The 19549-nt window shown below is 46.5% G+C and overlaps 1 protein-coding gene across 1 annotated transcript in view; it reads left to right on the top strand.

The window, feature by feature from the left end:
* Positions 1-6689: 6689 nt before the first annotated feature.
* The window catches only part of LOC146008261 (all-trans-retinol 13,14-reductase-like), a 35219-nt gene continuing 22359 nt past the window's right edge, over positions 6690-19549 (top strand). Inside the window, exons 1-4 of the mRNA XM_083147369.1 lie at positions 6690-7321; positions 9490-9672; positions 11564-11793; positions 15696-15891. Coding sequence (XP_083003495.1) covers positions 7093-7321; positions 9490-9672; positions 11564-11793; positions 15696-15891 — 838 coding nt within the window. The 5' untranslated portion in view covers positions 6690-7092. The remainder of the gene's footprint in view (positions 7322-9489; positions 9673-11563; positions 11794-15695; positions 15892-19549) is intronic.

Below are 19549 nucleotides of genomic sequence, written 5' to 3' on the forward strand. Positions count from 1 at the left end.
GCACTTAACCCATACCTTTCTAACTGTCCCAACTTTTGTAGGACTGTCTCTTTTTTTGGGACTGTCCTGCGTCCACAACAGTGTCCAGTGGTGTGTGTGTGTGTGGGGGGGGGGGGGTTGGAGGGGGGCAGGGGTTACCAGTTGATAGTGCCCCTGTCAACTGCTGCTCTGCAAATCAGAGCAGTGGGCATAGAACGTGACAAAAATAGATTGTCTTGCAAAAACATGACTAAAAATATACAAAAGAAAGATAGATGGAAATACAGTAAGATCTGTGTAGAGGCCTGTAAATAAAATAAAAATTAGATATAGAATATATTTACAAACCATTTTGTTACAAACTATTACTGACAACAAAAACACACCTAATTATCAGTCCAGTGGCGTAGCTACAGGGGTCGCAGCGGTCGCAGATGCGACCGGGCCCCTGAGCCAGGGGGCCCAACCCCCGCCACTGTCCCGTGTAACTGTCTTCCTCCTGGCTCCCGAGACCAAGCTACTGTAGCAATCCCCTGCACCCTGTCAATTCTTTAAAATAGTGCTGTTGTCCCGTGCCCCCAGTTACCGTCCTATCCACATAGAAATTTAATATGAAGGGGCCATCAGCGTAACAGATGCAGTGTAGCGCTGGGGAGGCGGTCCTGCCTCTCTCTTGTGGCTCAACGTCACTCTTTAGTGACAAGCCAGACAGCGCGAAATACAAGTGTGCTGTCTGACCTGTCCTGCTTCCAGGGCTGATGACAGGAGACCCGGCGCGACAGTGTGCGTGCAGTGAAAACCCAGCGCAGCAATGTGAAAAACCAGCAGCGCTCTGGAGACCTGAGGTGCGGGGACCCGGCCATGCGGTCCAGAGACCCAGTGGTAGCCTGGCACTGGTGAGTGGAACCCGGTGCTACCGAGGTATACAGTGCCACCTTTCCTCTTGGAGGGGGCGGAAGGGGGGAATTTGGGGAGGTTCACAGAAGCACACCGCACCATCTATAGGGGGGGCTGGGGGCTCTCCTGCTCTCTCTCCCCTGCTCTCTTTCCCCCTGCCACTGCTCCTTCTCTCAACCCTCTGTCTCACCTCTTTATCTCTCTCTCTTTATCTCTCTCTGCCCATAGACTTTATCCTCTCTTCTCCCCACTTCTTTCCCCATGCTCCCCCTCTCTCTCCCTCTCTCTAACATACTCCATCCCCTCTCTTTACCTGTGCTCCCAAACCCCCACCCCCTCTCTATAGCCCTAACTCTCCCCGATACTCTCTCCGATGGTCTCCCCCCAACCCCACCCCTCTACCTAGCACAGTCTCACACAGTGGGACGTGTAGTTCCACAACAGCACTGACTCCAGTCCTGTCAGGCTTGTCAGCTTTTATTTTCTTGGACCGAGACCGAGATTTTAATTTTGTTGTATGTAGGGGGGCCCCAAGCTGACCTTTCGCACCAGGGCCCATGAACCCTTAGCTACGCCCCTGTATCAGTCCCATTGCCTTCCTATTTTAACAGAAAAATATTTTTCCTCCTGGCTGCAGTACATCAGTTTCACCACTAGATGATAATGGTTGGTCTGATGTTGCCACAACATTTGAATTTTAACAGATATAGGGGCCATTTCCGGCCTGATTCTGAATTCGTCCCTTTTACCGATGGTGCGGGACTGCGCTGTGCAGACTCCCGTAAGGAGCACCTTCAGTGAAAATTTCATTCACCAGGGAGCTTGTTGCCTAATTGACAGGCAGGGGGCATTCCAGGATGGACACCCAGTGTTTCATGGGCATGCATACAAAAACAGTGGGCACACCCATTGAAATGTTTGGCGGGCCAGAGGGCCCGCAGGCATGCCAATGCCTGCTCTGGACGAGCAGATGATGTCACATGTCGGACCCAAAAAGTGGGTGACTTTAGTAGTAAAATACACTTTTTTTTACTAAAGGTCCATACACACTGGGCGACTATGCCCAGCGTGTATGGACAGCGATGATGAAAATCATCACTGCGGGGAAAGCCGCTCAGTGCATACACACTGAGCAGCTTTCCCCCTGCCCGGTGCCCACGGAGGGGAGAGGACGGCTTTGCATAGTGCAGAGCTATGCAAAGCCGTCCTCAACGCCGCTCATCTGCTGTTATAACCAGCAGAAGAACATCTCATCGCTGGGGCATACACACTGGGCGGCTTTGAGCTGAAAGCCGCTCAAACAGGCTGTTTTGAGCGTCTTTCAGCTCAAAGTTGCCCAGTGTGTATGAGCCTTTAGATTGGAGTTCTATTTAAGATGGGATCTATTATCTTCTAGAACAGTGGTAGCCAACTCCAGTCCTCCAGAACTACAGTACCAACAGTTCACAGTTTCTATCTCACCTCACAGATACACAGGTGCACTCATTACTGACTGACACATTTTAAAAGATCCACAGGTGGAGCTAATTATTTCACTTGCTGTTCTAGACATGGAGACATGGAAAACGTTAACTGTTGGTAGCTCTCGAGGACTGGAGTTGGCTACCCCTGTTCTAGAAGGTGCTAAATCAATAAGTAGATTCTGATTGGTTGCCCATAGCAACATCCAATGTGAAATAGAACTCTCATCTTAGCAAATTTCCTGCTTTGTTTAATTAAAATGTACTTTACCATGCTTCCCTTATTATTATCCTGTTAATGTACAGCAGGCATGTCCAAACTGTGACCCTCCAGTTGTTGTGAAACTAAATATCCCAGCATGCCTTGCCATAGTTTTAGCATTCCCTAATAGCAAAACTGAGGCAAGGCATGATGGGACTTGTAGTTCACAACAGCTGGAGGGCCATAGTTTGGACATGTTTTGGTCTATTTGTTGACATTTGCATCACTGCCATTTATTGTGGTGATGCAAATGTCAACAGTGGTGTAACTTGTGGGTGGTGGGCCCCCTTCTCTACCCCAATCCAATATGTCATTGCTGGTTAGGGCAGCAATGGGCCCCTTAGTCCTCAGGGTCCCAGTGCAATGCACCTGATTCAGAAATGGTAGTTAAACCTGTGACTACCAGCATTCCATATTGTGTGGCGTTTATTCTCAATCCAGAACCCCTCTTTCTTTGTGATGGTTTATCTGTGGGTGTGGTATAAATCCCCGACAGTCGGGATTCCGACAGTCATTAGTCAGACGTCGGAATCCCAACTGTACAGCGGGGGGAGCGCAATGAAGCCCCTTGCGGGCTCGCTGTGCTCGCCACGCTGCGGGCACGGTGGCGAGTTGCGCTCGCCACCTATTTTATTCTCCCTCTATGGGGGTCGTGGACCCCCACGAGGGAGCAGTCGGGATTCCGACGTCGGAGTAATGACTGTCGGAATCCCGACTGTCGGGGAGCCATCCGGGACCCTTATCTGTCTCCCATAACACTGTCATTGAGAAGTTCATGCACTATGCACAGGTGCAGACATCTTCAAGCGGGATGTGGTCATTTGGTCTACAGCATTTGGTCGACAGTCATTAGGTCGATACCATTAGGTCGACATGGAAAAGGGTCGACATGTGTCTAGGTCAACATGGGAAAAGGTCGACATGGGTCTAGGTCGAAAGGTCATTAGTTCGACAGGCCATTAGTTCGACAGGTCATTAGTTCAACAGTGTTTAGGTCAACAGTCATAAGGTCGAAATGTTTTTTTTCACTGTTTTTTTGAGCTGACATGTGCCGACAGGAGGTATTTCATGCCATACCATGCACTAGGGTGTGGTGGGAGAATAAAATAGTGTGCCGAGTATAGCGAGGCACCGTGCCCGACGCATTGCGAGCGCAGCGAGCGATGCGAGGGGATGCAGTGCACTTTAAAATGTGTCCATGTCGACTGTGTTGACATTCAGGTGAAAAAAACAGTGAAAAACCCCATGTTGATCTTTTGACTGTTGACCTACACATTGTCGAACTAATGACCTGTTGAACTAACGACCTGTAGAACTAATGACCTTTCGACCCAGAACCATGTCGACCTTTTCCCATGTTGACCTAGACCCATGTCGACCTTTTCTCATGTCATCCTAATGGTGTCAACCTAATGACTGTCGACCATCATGCTGTAGGCCAAATGATCCCAACCCCTATGCTACAGTAGAGGACAGTGCGACCAGTGTTGTTTCCAAGGATGCAAATCTCTGAGGGTGGCATGACTGCTGCCTCAGCCCACCATGCGTTGTCAGCTCTAGTATTTATTAAAAATACACCTCAGACCTCCCCGTAAGCCCTTTTTATGCCACCAGACCCCTCCACATGCACCTTGTGTTACATCAGGCACTTCAACATGATACTTATGTGTCATCAATCATTTCAAATGGTACTTAACTTATGTGTCATCAGTCATTCCACATGCCCCTTATGTGTCATCAGTCATTCCACATGCCCCTTATGTGTCATCAGTCACTCCACATGCCCCTTATGTGTCATCAGTCACTCCACATGCCCCTTATGTGTCATCAGTCACTCCACATGCATCTTAAGCCCCGTACACACGGGGGAGATATATTGCTCAGCCATATATTGCTCAGTTTCTCCTTTTCATCAGCGACCAGAGATGGTCGCTGATGAAAGGTAACCTCTGCCGGCGGTGCAAGCTCCTGCGACCAGCAATTAGAACGGGGCACACTCCCATCACTGGTAATATGGTCGCCTGCGACCATATTTCCAGCGATTTCAGCCCCTATCGCCCCCGTGTGTACACAGCTATAGGTGTCATCAGTCACTCCACATGCCCCTTATGTCTCATCAGTCACTCCACATGCCCCTTATGTGTCATCAGTCACTCCACATGCCCCTTATGTGTCATCAGTCACTCCACATGCCCCTTATGTGTCATCAGTCACTCTGCATGATACTTATGTGTTATCAGGCACCTCCTTCTCTAGTGCAGTATCTTACCTCCCTGTTCCAGTAACTGCCCTGCAAGTGCCTCAAGACTCACTGTGCAATATCTTGAATGCATTGTCTCAGCCACTTCAGGTAACCCTAATCAGTCTCTAGTTACTATCAAGGGGACCAATACCTGCAGACTATGGGCAGCAAAGTCCATCCTGCCTTGCTGCATTTCTTGGCTAAAACTGGGTAATTGCGCTCATCTGGGTGGTCCTGTCGTCCAAGAGAGACTGAATCCTCACAGTCATGATAATGTGTCATTAGACCTCTCTCCACATACCCTTTATTTGCCAATAGACCGCTCCACATGCCACTCTATAAACAGCTTCCATCGAAAAACATTGCCTGTGTACAGTATGTAATTCTGGGGTAGATGTATGAAGCAGTGTTCAGAGAGGCGAAGTGATAAAGTGCCTGGTTCATTATCACTGGGCCCGGCCAATCAGCTCCTAACTGTCCCTTTGGAAACCCAGCCGTTAACTTAAGAGTCAGGAGCTGATTGGCTGGTGATAAAGTATCAGACACTTTATCACTTCTCCCTTATGGCTGTTTCATACATCTACCCCATTGTCCTAGTGTGGTTGGCATTAGCACAAATAACAGCAATGGTGTGTACACACGATGCAATATGGTCGCTGATTTATTTTGACTTATTATTGCTCAGCGACCATATCGCACAGTGTACCATTTTTTTTCCATCGACTTTTCAGTTTTAACTGACGAGTCACCACTGAAAATTCAAAATCACAGGGGCTTGCTCCTGCGACCAGCGATCAATAAGGGCTGACTGCAGGAGCGTGCTCCGAGCGATTTATCACACTGTACAGAACAAAAACCCAGGCAATATGGTCGCTCAGTGTGTGCGCAGGGCTTATGAGTTTACCTTGGAAGAAGCGATAAACATACTGTCCAATCTAAGGGCCTCATTCAGACCTGTAAGCATGGCTGCAATTTTTGCAGATGGACACAATCATGTGCAGTGCAAGTGAGGCAAATGTAACATGTGCAGTGAGAGTTAGATTTGGGTGGTGTGTGTTTAAACGAAATCTAAATTGCAGTGTAATAAAGATAAAGCATCCAGTATTTACCCTGCACAGAAACAAAATAACTCACCCAAATCTTACTATAAATTAATATATAGTAATCATTCTGCATTTTAGACATCTTTAACCACTGGAGTGGAGTCCTAGGGGGTGTGGATCAGTTGGTCACCAGAAAGTTGTTAGACAGTCATTAGGTTGACACCATTAGGTCGACATGCATTTAGGTCGACATGGGTCTAGGTAGACATGCATTTAGGTCGACATGAGTCTACATCGAAATGGGTTAGGCCAACAGGGTCATTAGGTCAACAGGGTCATTAAGTCGACATGGGTTAGGTCGACAGCCAAAATGTTGACATGGGTTTTTTCACAGGTTTTTTATCCGAATTTTGACACAGTCGACATGGACAAAGGTCAAAGTGCACTGCTTTCCCTCGCATGGCTCACTGAGCTCCCCAGGCTTCGGACTCGGCTATTTTATTCTCCCACCACACCCTAGTGGATGGTAGGGCATGAAATATCGCCTGTCGGCACATGTTGGCTCAAAAACCTGTGAAAAATCCCATGTCGACCTTTTGATTGTCGACCTAACCCATGTTGACCTAATGACCCTTGTCGACCTAAATGCATGTCGAAGTAGACACATGTCGACCCAAATGCATGTCGACCTAATGGTGTTGACCTAATGACTGTCTAACAACTTGCTGGTGACCCAATGACCGTATCCCGTCCTGGGTGATCACCTTTATCCCGTTGATGGCAGCACAGCCATGTATAGAAGTAATTATCAGTCTTTCCCAATTAGCTGATTCTATAATGGGTAGTGGCTTTGCAAGCATTTCTCCTGGATTTGCTGTGATAAGAATGAACCTTTGTCCCGTGTAATACCAAACAAATAATAGCACATTCATTGCATTGTTAGTGCAGGAAAGCGGTGTGTGTGGGTTGATTATCTGGAGTATAGTTTAGTCTGTAGTGTGTGTGTTATGTATGTGTGAGTACAGTCTCTTTGCAGTGTGGTGATTGTGCAGTGTGCATACTGGTTATCTCTATGTAATTTCTGTGTATTGTGTGTATTTGTGTCTGCTGCAATATCTGTGCATATATTTCTTTGTGCAGCTCTGTGTTCAGTATGTTTGTGTGTATTTGTACCTTTGTGTAGTCCTGTACTATATATGTTCTTTACCGATGTGCCTTATATTTGCATGTACTTGTGTGTACATTATAATAACCCATTGCACTTTAAACACAATAATGGTGTTCTTGATTGTGTCTCTTTTTGTCCTGTGTCTTCTGCTGCTATATTTCTATCTGTGGTTTTATTGTGGATGGGGGAGTCTGTTTCGGGAAGACTGTGTGCAGCCACCGAAACCTCTAGTTACTGACAAGAGTGCCAGACAAAAAGTACTCAAACAGGGTAAGTGGATTTGACTTCCGACATACAATATTCAAAGAGCTGAAATCAGTATATAAAGAGATTTATGTTATGCTGCCCATACACTTGTGGGGTGTTGCATGCAATCATTTGATTTCGACCACATCTGGCCAATAGATCGAATGATTGTATGCATTTTTAATGGCCCATTTGATGCGATGCGCAGGCCCGCCGTTGAATGACACCGATAGATAGTATGTTCTGCACATAATATCTATCGAATTGCAGGAGCGATCGCATGTGGTTTGTAACCACATGCAATCACTCGAATGCAATCTGTGTGTGAGGGGGTGGAGGAAACGCTTTTAACAGCGTGGAGTTTGGGGAGAGGGGGCCAGAGGCACCACTGGCTGCGTGATTGAGGGCGAGCAGAGGGTGGTGGAGTAGCCTAGCACTAGAAGTAGGCGTCGGGGGTCAGCAGTAGCAGCAGAATTGTTTAAAACACTGGGCAGCCCTTTGAGTGGCTGAGCTCTCTCAGCCAATCATAGGGCCAGCCAGTATTTTTTTTTTAAATTGCGATACTTCTAGAGCTACGCTACTCCACCGCCCTCTGCCCGCCCTGTCCAGCACCCGATGTGCCATCGCAATATGGGATACGACATTGGGTGCTGAAAGGGGGCAAGTTTTGCACCATGAGATGCAATCGGATTCGATGTTGCATGGAATCCGATTGCATAACTGTATGGGTAGCATTAAGAGATGTGCATGTATCATCATTATTTGTACTGATGTTTAGAAAAAATGTGCTTTTTTATATAAAATTGTATTGGATATATTTTAAATAGGTATTCTTAACCTAATTCAATCAACTCAGCAACTTCTGATCACAGGATTTGGAAAAATATTATCCAATTAAGTAGTCCAGGACTGATTAGCATATCAATTCAGTTTCCACCCCAGGAAGCTGAATTACTACACCCAATAATGAGCAAGATGTCAGTTTTTAATTTTTATATGATTTTAGGGTACTCTTTACCTAGAACGGCGCCCGCGATTGAAATCGCGGGCGTCGGGGGTAAAAATCGCGGTGATCGCGGTCATCGTGGGCATCGCGGGTAAATCGGGATGGCCGCGATGCCCGCGATGACCGCGATCACCGCGATTTTCCCATAGGGAACAATGTTAAAACGGCAGATTGACCGCGATTTTACTGTAAAATGCCTCAATGGACCCGATTTGGGGCCAAATAGGGCAAATTAACCCTTAAATGTCCCCCCAAATGTTTAACGCCACCCCACGATCCACGCCAACCCGAAGCGTGGCGAGCGCAGCGAGCCCGCGAGGGGCGGCGGTACGCGTCCTCCGACCTTTTCATGCCCTACTATCCACTAGGGCGTGGTGTGAGAATATAATAGTGTGGCGAGCGCAGCGAGCCACCGAGCCCGAAGCGTGGCGAGCGCAGCGAGCCCCGCGAGGGGACGCGGATACCTTCACAGGTAGACGCGTCCCCTCGCGGGCTTCACAGGTGTCCACCTCGCCACGGACACCTGTGAAGCCCGCGAGGGGACGCGCATAACTGTGAAGGTATCCGCGTCCCCTCGCGGGGCTCGCTGCGCTCGCCACGCTTTGGGCTCGGTGGCTCGCTGCGCTCGCCACACTATTATATTCTCACACCACGCCCTAGTGGATAGTAGGGCATGAAAAGGTCGGAGGACGCGTACCGCCGCCCCTCGCGGGCTCGCTGCGCTCGCCACGCTTCGGGTTGGCGTGGATCGTGGGGTGGCGTTAAAAATTTGGGGGGACATTTAAGGGTTAATGGGCTCTGTGGCCCATTTAACATTGATTCCTATGGCAAAATCGGGTGGATTGAGCCATTTAACAGTAAAATCGGGTCCATCGCGCCTTTTAACATTGATTCCTATGGGAAATCGGGAGCATCGCGTCGCGGGCATCGCGGGTACATTTATGGCCGGCCGCGACCGACACGATTTCAAAGTTTAACATTGGTTTCAATGGGAAATCACGGGCATCGCGTCGGTCGCGTCGCGGCCATACATAAATGTACCCGCGATGCCCGCGACGGGCGCCGTTCTAGGTAAAGAGTACCGATTTTAGTTTACAGACATAACAGCAGATTGTCAGCTTTGCTTTAAGTGCTGAAACACTCTGTCCTGCTATTTGTTAATGTATGTATCTTTTGTCTAGTGCAGGATTCTCCCAGGACCGGATCCCTCCTAACCTGGATGTATTGGTTATTGGCAGCGGTGTGGGAGGGCTGTCGGCAGCTGCTGTGCTTGCTAAGGCAGGCAAAAAAGTTCTAGTCCTAGAACAACATGACCAAGCAGGAGGGAGCTGTCACACTTTTCAGGAACATGGATACGAGTTTGATGTGGGTGAGTATGTGGAACAAAATAGAGGATTAGTCACATGTAGCTACAGTGGGATTACAAGTTCTGCCATGCCTTGCAGCCTGAGGACGCTGTTATTTGTGGTTCCACAACAGCTGACAAACTGCAAAGTCAGAAAACTGTCTGAAAATGGTTAATTTTTGGCTTGTGTAATATAACTGCATATGTTGACTCGATAACTGAAATTTGTTATTGCTGGAATTTATTAATACACACATGAAGTACAGAGGCGGCTAAGTTGTGAGCCGTAAGATGTGAAATAATCATATCAGACACTATGGTGCTACTGTGCATACATGAACTACTGAGCATAACCCTCTACTGGTATTTCATGCAAAATGTAGCCCATAGGCTATAGTGACAAGGCTATCAGAAGAACATTAGCTGCTAGGGCCGAGCTTCAAATTACAGACATGGTGCCTAACTCAGTGCCCCAGGTTTGTGGTCGGGAACAATACAAATTATTTATGGGCAAAACCAGTGCTGGTGGCTTCCATTCATAAAATGTGTACAACAGAAGCAAATCCTTCCCTTTACCACATAACTGACACTAAGAATTGCATATAAACCCAATCTAATACATTTTGGGGGGCTAGGGGTGCCATGAAAAAATTCCGATACTCTAGGGTGCCGCGATTCAAAAAAGATTGGGAACCCCTGCCTTATATGCATATTGTGGCTGCAGTCATTTATTTTTGTATAAAACTGCTATTGTAGTCATGATGTGAACCACTAACGTGGCACGGGAAGGTCTCTGTGCTATTCAAACTCCTGTGTTTGTCTATGAAATGATCAGTGGCATCATAGGTGTCGGGATAAAGGGGCAAGGGGGCAGATGGGGATTCTCAAATATTTGAGAGGTGTCAGTCCATAGATTGGGCGCCCAGGAAGTGTCAGGATGGACATAAGACCCATTTCAGCTGATCCTTCTTTCTTCCTGCGCTATATCTATATATATATATATATATATATATATATATAGATATATATTACATTTTTATTTTTATTTATCTAAGCAATGTGGTCACAGGCCACTGACCCCCATCCAGTGGGAGTGCCGGTGCAGATGTGCACTCCATTCCTAGGAATGACCAGTGCAGTGGAAATCTGTATGTATATTTGGGTTAATTTGTATTACCCTTTCTGTAATCACAGCTTTCTCATGCACCCCTATGTAGTAAGCTCATTTATCTTAAACTTGTGACAGCTGCTTCTTTATTGGTAATTCAGGAGCTGTGCTGGGGACTGTCTCATCTTTGACTATGAAGCAGCAGTGCTAGGTTCTTAAGAGTCTGGGTGTTAGGACTTGCAATGAAATGGGGTCCCTTGACATTGTGCTGCATGCAGATGATGTGGTGGGCTGGATAGGGCTAGGCCGGGTGAAGGGGAATTGATTTAGATACTAAGGGGGATTTGGGGTTAGACTAGAGGGGGCTGGGTGGAGGGTTAGGCTGCAATGAAGGTGGGGTAAGGGGGGGGGGTCAGGAGCTAATTAAGTATACTTGCCCAATCCCTGTGGGGATTCCCTCCTTTCGGGATGCCAGCGGCAGTATTCTGAACGCCAGCATCCCAAATGGTGGTCATCTGTAAGTATCCTGCACAGGTCACTTTGTTGTGTGCTGTATCTCCCCAGGATCTTGTCAGTGATCCTGAAGCACTGGGCCCTATCTTCTTCAATTCCCCAAACAACTCGCATTCTATGCTGCATGCCACTGGACATAGAACTCCTGATCCATGGAACAGTTACGTTGAGTGAATTAGTATTGGTTATTTTGTTTGTTGTTTTTGACAGTGTAAATTCCAGCCTGACAGTAACTGTTCCAGATCTGTAAGAGACCTATAGAAATAGTATTTAACATTTTCTAAAACTGTACAGGTCTTCACTATGTGGGTCAGATGCATGAAGGAGGAATGTTGCGTGTAATCATGGACCAGTTAACGGAAGGACAACTTCAGTGGAACCGTTTGGGAAACCAATATGACTCTGTCATAGTAGGACACAAGGTGTATCGGCTCTATGCAGGAAAAACAGAATTTCCAGATGCCCTGAAGAAGCAGTTCCCAGGAGAAGAGGAAGCCATTGACAAGTTTACAGCTTTGATGAAAGTAAGGGAATTATATTTTTCTTTTTCTTTTTCCTGACTTGACTAATATTTATATCTCAAATATAGGAAATTAATTATGGTTAGTTATGCTACTTATTAATCCTAGCAGTTACAAGAGCAATGCAACATACCAATCATGGTCCAGCATATTAAATATATGCCCTGTACTGTACTTATTTTTTCTCTTGCCATTTTAAAAGATCTGTAAGCAAAATAGATCTATTTTTCATAAGCTGGGAATAGGAAGTATATATGAGCACTTGGACTAGACCGTTTTCACATACTGTAGGTGAATGTTTGAGTTCCTTCCCTTTTGCCATTTTGGACTGTATTTGTACACTTGTGTTTTGTGGGAGTTATAGTATAGGAATATAATTGGGATGAAGTTTAATTTATTCTGTGGTTGTGGAGGGAACATTTTATATTCTACTTATCTCAACTCCCCTACAGAATCCTCTTTAAACTCCGCACCCTCACATGCAAGGCCCTCTCTGATCTCCAACCTAATTTCCCTACGCACTTGGTAATCCTATGACCTCCGCCTCTCCTCTACCCTTGTCACTGCAGTCCTTTATATATATATATTAGAGATGTGCACCGGCCACTTTTCGGGTTTTGGGTTTTGGGTTCTGATTACCTTGAGGTTTTGGGTTCTAATGGGTTTTGCCAAAACACCTCCTAAGTGTTTTGTGTTTGGATTTCTTGGGTTTTGGGTTCTGATTTTTTTGTTAAAAAAGCATAAAAACTGCTAAAATCGCAGAATTTTTTATTTGTTTTGCTCCTACGCTATATTAACCTCAATAACATTCATTTCCACTCATTTACAGTCTATTCTGAACAGCTCACACCTTACAATATTGTTTTTAGGGCAAAAGGTTGCACCGAGGTAGCTGGATAACTATGATAAGCCACACAAGTGTGCGGCACAAACACTAGACTGATATGGCACACTTAGCATACCCTCTAGGCTGATACTGCACACCTAGAATTACCCCTGGACCGATATGGCACAGGTAGCATCACCCCTGGACTGATACGGCACATTTAGCATCACCCCTGGACTGATATGGCACACTTAGCAACCCCCCCTAGTCTGATACGGCACACCTAGCATCACCCCTGGACTGATATGGCACAGGTAGCATCACTCCTGGACTAATACAGCACACTTGGCAGCACCCCATGAATTATACGGCAGACTTGGCTTACCCCAGGAATTATACGGCACAGATGGTGGCACCCCTGACCTGATACAGCACACATGGAATTATACGGCACAGATGGCGGCACCCCAGGACTGTTACGGCACACATGGCGGCAGGCATGGAATTATACGGCAGACAAATTCCTGCAGTAAAAATAAAAATGTGTATTCTTTTAATTATAAAAAAGAGCAGCACACCTTACTTAGCAACACCCCATGAATTATACAGAACTCTTGGCTCACCCCTGGACTACAGTGCATTTAACAGCCCTTGCAGTAAAAAAAATAAAAAAAACACCTTAATTTTATTTTCATTAAAAAAAAGGGCAGCTCCCCTGGTCTGATATGGGACACATGGGGCACCCCTGGAATTATACGGCACACATGCGGGCACCCCAGGACTGATACAGGACACATGGGGGCACCCCTGGACAAATACAGCACACATGTGGGCACCCCTGGATGGATATAGCACACATGTGGGCACCCCTGTACTGGTAGCCAGTGGAAACAGCAGATTGGAATTATATACTGCAATAAAATACTGGTAGCCAGTGGCAACAGACTGGAATTATATACTGCGATAAATACTGGTAGCCAGTGGAAACAGCAGACTGGATTTTTATATACTGTGATAAATAATACTGGTAGCCAGCGGCAACAGCAGACTGGAATTATATACTGCGATAAATACTGGTAGCCAGTGGAAACAGCAGCAGAACACCCTTCCCTACCCTTCTCCGAGATTGGAGTGAAGATAGCGGCGCGAGGTTGCGGAATTTAAGGGTTCCGTGATCTCGCGAGAATCCGACGCCGGGCGATGACGTTTTGCCCGTGCGCCCGGATTCGAGTAAGGCGGGAAGCGCCGAGCGCTGCTCGTATCCGGGCCCGGATTGCTGACGTCCGTGCTGGCTCGGATCTGAGGAATCCGAGCCCGCACATCTCTAATATATCATACCCTCCAACTGTACCGATTTAGCCGGTACAGTACCGTTTTTTTACGGTCTGTACCGGCTAAATAAACGTGCACCGAATGTACCGATTTTTGAGGATCAAGCACTGCCTCAGACCGTCGCCCGTAAACAGCCAATCACAAGCGAAGGTGGCGCCGGGAGAAGAGGGGCTGGCTGCAGAGCGAGGCTTGCAGCCAATCACAGTGAAGGAGCTGGGAGGCGGCGGTTGTATGCAAAGAAGGGCAGTCCGGTCTCCTGATACTCTGCATCGCCTTCTGCAGCTCATGAAGCCGGGGGCGCGCCGGTCCGCACACACAGCACAGCACACAGCAGTAACTGCAGCCCACTTACTTCCATCTACGGGCACATGCTGCAAGCATTTGAGACTGGCCGCAAGAGAACAGAGGGCGACTTGGATCACACGCAGTGCCGGTATCTCACACCACCAGCCCGGCTGCCGAGCACAACAAATAGAAGCTTGTTCCGTCTATCAATGTGCCTGTATTCTCCCAGTCTATTTGGGAACATTGGGGTGAGCTCAGGTTAAACATATAATCATTCTACTTCCCTGTTTAAATCATCTCTTCTGCCCCAATAGCCAATCAGCCCCCACCAAAGCCATCCCCCTCATTCAATATATATTTTAGGTGTATTATTATTATTCGTGTCAGTGACACGCCCTTTTAACAATGGGCACGCCCCCCTTTTACCAATGGTCACGCCCCCTTTTAACAATGGGCACGCCCCCTTTGGAACATGTACCGATTTCAGTCTCTCAGAAGTTGGAGGGTATGATATATATATATATATATATATATTGCTTAAGGCGGATTACAAGCACTAATGTTACAACTACGTGATTTCTGTTGCTATTTAGGCTTTTAATCTATATTAGCTGCCCTGACCAGGTGTAGATATGGCCACATAATGGGCCTAATTAAGATGTGGCTGGAGTTGCTATCACTGCTGCCTTCCTTGGAAGCAGCATTAATAGCTCTGACTGAATGTTAATAGAGGGGGGTATCTATTACATGCAGACATCACCCACTGTAATAGTGATCCATGCTACGTGCTAAGATGCATTATTGGATCTCTCACTCGCCATTGGGTGGTTCCAACACTCATGTTGCCGTGCCAACCACCCATTGAAGTGGCCAGGAAATCACCATCCAATGCCTCTTCCCACCCCTAAACAATTTGACATGCCTCCTTTTTCACAAATGGAGGTGTCGCCTTATCCTTCCCACATCCTCAATAGCATCAGAATATCAGTCACTGGGTTATATGGTACATTGTGCAATAGCTGCAGAATCTGAATAATCCCCATTGTCTGAATATTGATGGATGTGTAGTGTAATGTATGACAATAACTTGAATGAAATTGATCAAGGAGTACATTTATTAAGCACCATTTTTCAAAAACGCTACCTAAATAAAAAAAGAGGTGTTTTGTTTTTGATATTATTTCCCATTTAAATCCAATGTATAATACTGATGCTGTGACTGTGAAAAGTGCTGCTTACTAAATTTCCCCCAACGTATCTAGCCTACATCAGGGGAGATCTGTATTTTTTTATAAAAAAAAATCTGTTTTTCTGATAACACAGTAAGCTTGGTTTTCAATAGGCATTGTCTATGTCTGTTAACCAGTGCTATCACACTGTAAGGAGACACCCAGAACCTATGATGACTATGATATGGACAACAGTATTTAATAATAATTATTCTAAATTTTTCAATGAACAGAAGGTTGCTCGTCATGTGCCTCTGTTGGCTGTTCTGAAGATAATCCCTCAATGGTTGTCCCTGTTTCTCCTGCGATCTGGTCTGCTGCACAGAGTGTCTCCCATATTCCGCTTAGCAGAGTCCAGTCACCAGGATGTGGTGAAAACCCTGACCAGCAATAAAGAGCTACAGACTGTCTTTAGCTATCTTTTCTATGGTTAGTGAATACATCTGTACTGTTCCATTTTACCTCTCTTTTTAATTATTATTTTTATTATCCTTTATTTATATAGCGTCACAAGGGATCTGCAGCGCCCAATTACAGAGTACATAAACAAATAACAAAACAGTGACTTACGGTTGAATGCAACAGAGGTCATGTACAGGGTACATAACCACAGCTGCATCAGCAATAACGAGTGGCAGCACATACAGTATGCACAGTACACAGTGCGCATGCGCCAGCAGTTCCACTGAAAGCAGTGAGCGAAGGCTAGTCTTCGCTGCTCGTAGGGTTACTGGGGGCATGCCACTGGCATTTTCTGGGCATCCCCAGGAAACACAGGCGTTCCCTGGCCGTTGGGAGGAAGGGAGGCTGATGATGTGAGCTCTGTGAGCAAGGGGAAAAATCATTCAATGGTGAATGCTTTTCCGCCTGTGTGCACAGCTGCAAATGCGTCACGGCAGCGGAGTGTGGGGGCGTTCATTCGGCGGGGCGGAATTTAGTTGGTTGCTGGGCTCTGAACACTTGCAGCCCAGTAAACAGGTCTGAATAAGGCCTTTGGTTAAAGAGAATGAAAAGCAAATGAGGGAAGAGGGCCCTGCTCTTGTGAGCTTACAGACCCTGATAATTATTTAACATAGAACGTAATTTGGGGCCAATGTACTAAACCTTGGAGAGGGATAAAGTACAAACTAACCAGCTCTTGTAATTTTTTTAAACATAGCCTGTAACATGACAGCTAGGAGCTGGTACTTTATCTCTCTCCACCTTGTCACTCTCAAAGGCTTGGTAAATCTCATCCTTCTTAACTAGCAATGCACATGTGGACTAAATAATGACAAAAAAAGTCACAGGAATCAACACTCAAGTGATGCTGAACAAAGCTTAGGAATGCACCAATGCTGATACACCTGTGGATTCTGCTTTCATATAATGTTCAAAAACATTATTATATAAATAATTAAGTCCTCTCCACAAGTATTAAAACATCTGAAGTCATTTTTATTTACTGACTCTCAACGTCATTCCCTGTGTGCCTCCACCCCAATTTACATGTAATAAACCTTTGTGGTTATTACTGTAAGTAGTTTACTGATGCTAAGATTATGTGACTGATAAATCAATTAGTGAGGACAAGGTATGAGACTTTGAAACTGCAATTAAAGTACAAGTAAGAGAGTGGCCCTCCACACAGGCTGACGAGCGCTCTGAGAAAAGCTACTTCGCTCGGAACGCTCAGGCTCTCTCAGCACACAGCGCTGCAGTGCGCTGTGTGTTGAGCGAGTTGTCAGGGTCAGTGTTGCCCGTTGAGAACACTGGCCCTTATAGATTAATAAATTGTGTTTGCCTGGTGTCACTTCCCCTTGGCAACGAGCAATACTCTCCCCCATGGCAACGAGCAATTCCCTCCCCCTTGGCAACGAGCAATTGCCACCCACCCCTGGCAATGAGCAATTTCACTCCCCTCTGACAACAAGCAATCCCCTCCCCCTTGGCACGAGCAATCCCCCCCCCCTTCCCGAGAAAATTCACTCCCCTTTTGCAATGAGTATTTAACTACCCCTAGGATAGGAACAATTCCCTCCCTCTTGGCAACAAGCATGTATTCCCCCTTGGCAATGAGCATGAAGCCCCTGTCATTGTGCATGAAGCACCTGGCATCAAGCAAGAACCCACTAGCAATGAACATGTAGGTAAGCGGCACTTATGTATCAAATATGTAATGGTTTGTTATATAGTATGTAATGGGCATCATGATGTGTGGCACAATGTGTAATTGGCATTACGGCGTGTGGCTTTATTTGTAATGGGTATTACAGAGTTTGCTAAAATGTGTAATGGGCATTATGGTGTGTGGTCTAATGTGTAATACCACTCCCTTTTTGTGATGACATGCCTCCTTTCCATGAGGCCATGCCCCCTTTTCGCCACACAAAGGTCCAACCTGCTTCAATATTTGGATCTGGGACCACCCATTACCATATTTCTAGATTCGCTTATGGGCAGATGTATGAAGATGTGCTACGTGTTTTTAGGATCATAGAATGTTTTTAGTTTACCATAAAGATCCTCTATGGATGGCATACTCTATTGTTTCTTTAATTTTATAGTTGAACATGCCCCAGTGGAGCTTACAATCTATATTCCCTACCAGAAGTACACTCACACACATTCATTCTAGGGTTAATTTTGTTGGAAGCCAAATGTTTTTGGCTTCCAAAATATTTTTGGATTATACTGAGATAGCTTTCCCCGTGAAAATGCTTATGGTGGAAGGACTAAAGAAGAAAGTGGGGGAAATTTACTAAGAATATGAATACGAGCTCCCTAGCCACTCCTGATTGCATGCTAGGCGGCCAATAGCAGTACTCGGGAGGAGCTGAACAATGTAAACAAACTCATTGTGCAGCTTCTCCTCAGTCCATGGGGTATCGCGTATGCTGGGTTTTTATTTTGCCAAGTCCCCTGGATGCTACATGAAAAGAAGAGAATGCGATCTATGCTGAAGGATCCTGGTAAGTATAATTTCCTTCCACAGGTACCCTATGGATTAGGGATGCCAATCCCGGGGCATTTTTTCAATCCCGGGATTCGGGATTGAAAAATGCTCAATCCCGGGATTCCCGGGATTGGCTTCCCTAATAATAAAAAACACCATGGGCGCCCGAGCGCTGGGTGGGTGGGCGGTTGTCAGGGAGCGCTGGGTGCCGGTGAGCGGGCGAGCGCTGGGTGCCGGTGAGCGGGCGGGCGTCAGCGGTGGGTGGGCGGGCGTCAGCGCTGGGTGGGTGGGCAGGCGAGCGGGCGTCAGTGCTGGGTGCCGGTGAGCGAGCGGGCGGGCGTCAGCGCTGGGTGGGCGATCGGGCGTTTGGCCGGGAGCGCTGGGCGGGCAGCCGTGGATGTGCGGCTGTGCCCTGCGCAGCGTGACCTCGCAGCGTGACCTCGTCACGCTGCGCACTGCGGGTTATGGGAGAAGCCGGGCAGCGTCTGAGTGCTCAGACGCTGCCCGGCATTAAACTGCGCATGCGCAGTTTAATCCCGAAATCCCGGGATTGGATATTCCAATCCCGGGATTGAAATCCCGGCGTTTTGGGGGCCAAATCCCGGGATCCCGCCGATCCCGATCCCGGGATTGGCCACCCTACTATGGATTCCTTCTGGACCAGCTGACGGACCGATGGACGCCAAGCTACCTACGTATCCATACATATCCGGCTAATTGCCGGTAATTAGCAGCTGTATTTTCAATACGGCGCTTAGCTAATTAAGAATCACCATTCTTTTGAATGGTGATTCATATTCATATTCTATCTATGTAAATACAAATAGAAATGTGCCATGAATATGAATTAACGTATTTTCAGGATAGTAAATCCAAATACGAATATTTTAGCCATATTTGGCTTAGTAAATTTCCCCCAGTGTTACTACAAAACCAAACCTGCTACATTTTAGTACCATTATTGTATTTGCAGGTTTACATTTATCTCCTACAGTACAATATGGTTCAATTTATTTATTTACAGGTTTTTCTATAGCACAGAATATTCAGTTGGGCTTTACGGTATGTCTTAAGCTATTCATGATATTTCTTTTATACCTAGACTGTCTTGCTATGTGTCATTTTAGTTTGTTAATCGTTTTGTGGGCAGTC

The sequence above is a fragment of the Crinia signifera genome, chromosome 6, assembly GCF_055691185.1.
Source record: "Crinia signifera chromosome 6, ASM5569118v1, whole genome shotgun sequence".
Classification (NCBI taxonomy): Eukaryota; Metazoa; Chordata; class Amphibia; order Anura; family Myobatrachidae; genus Crinia; species Crinia signifera.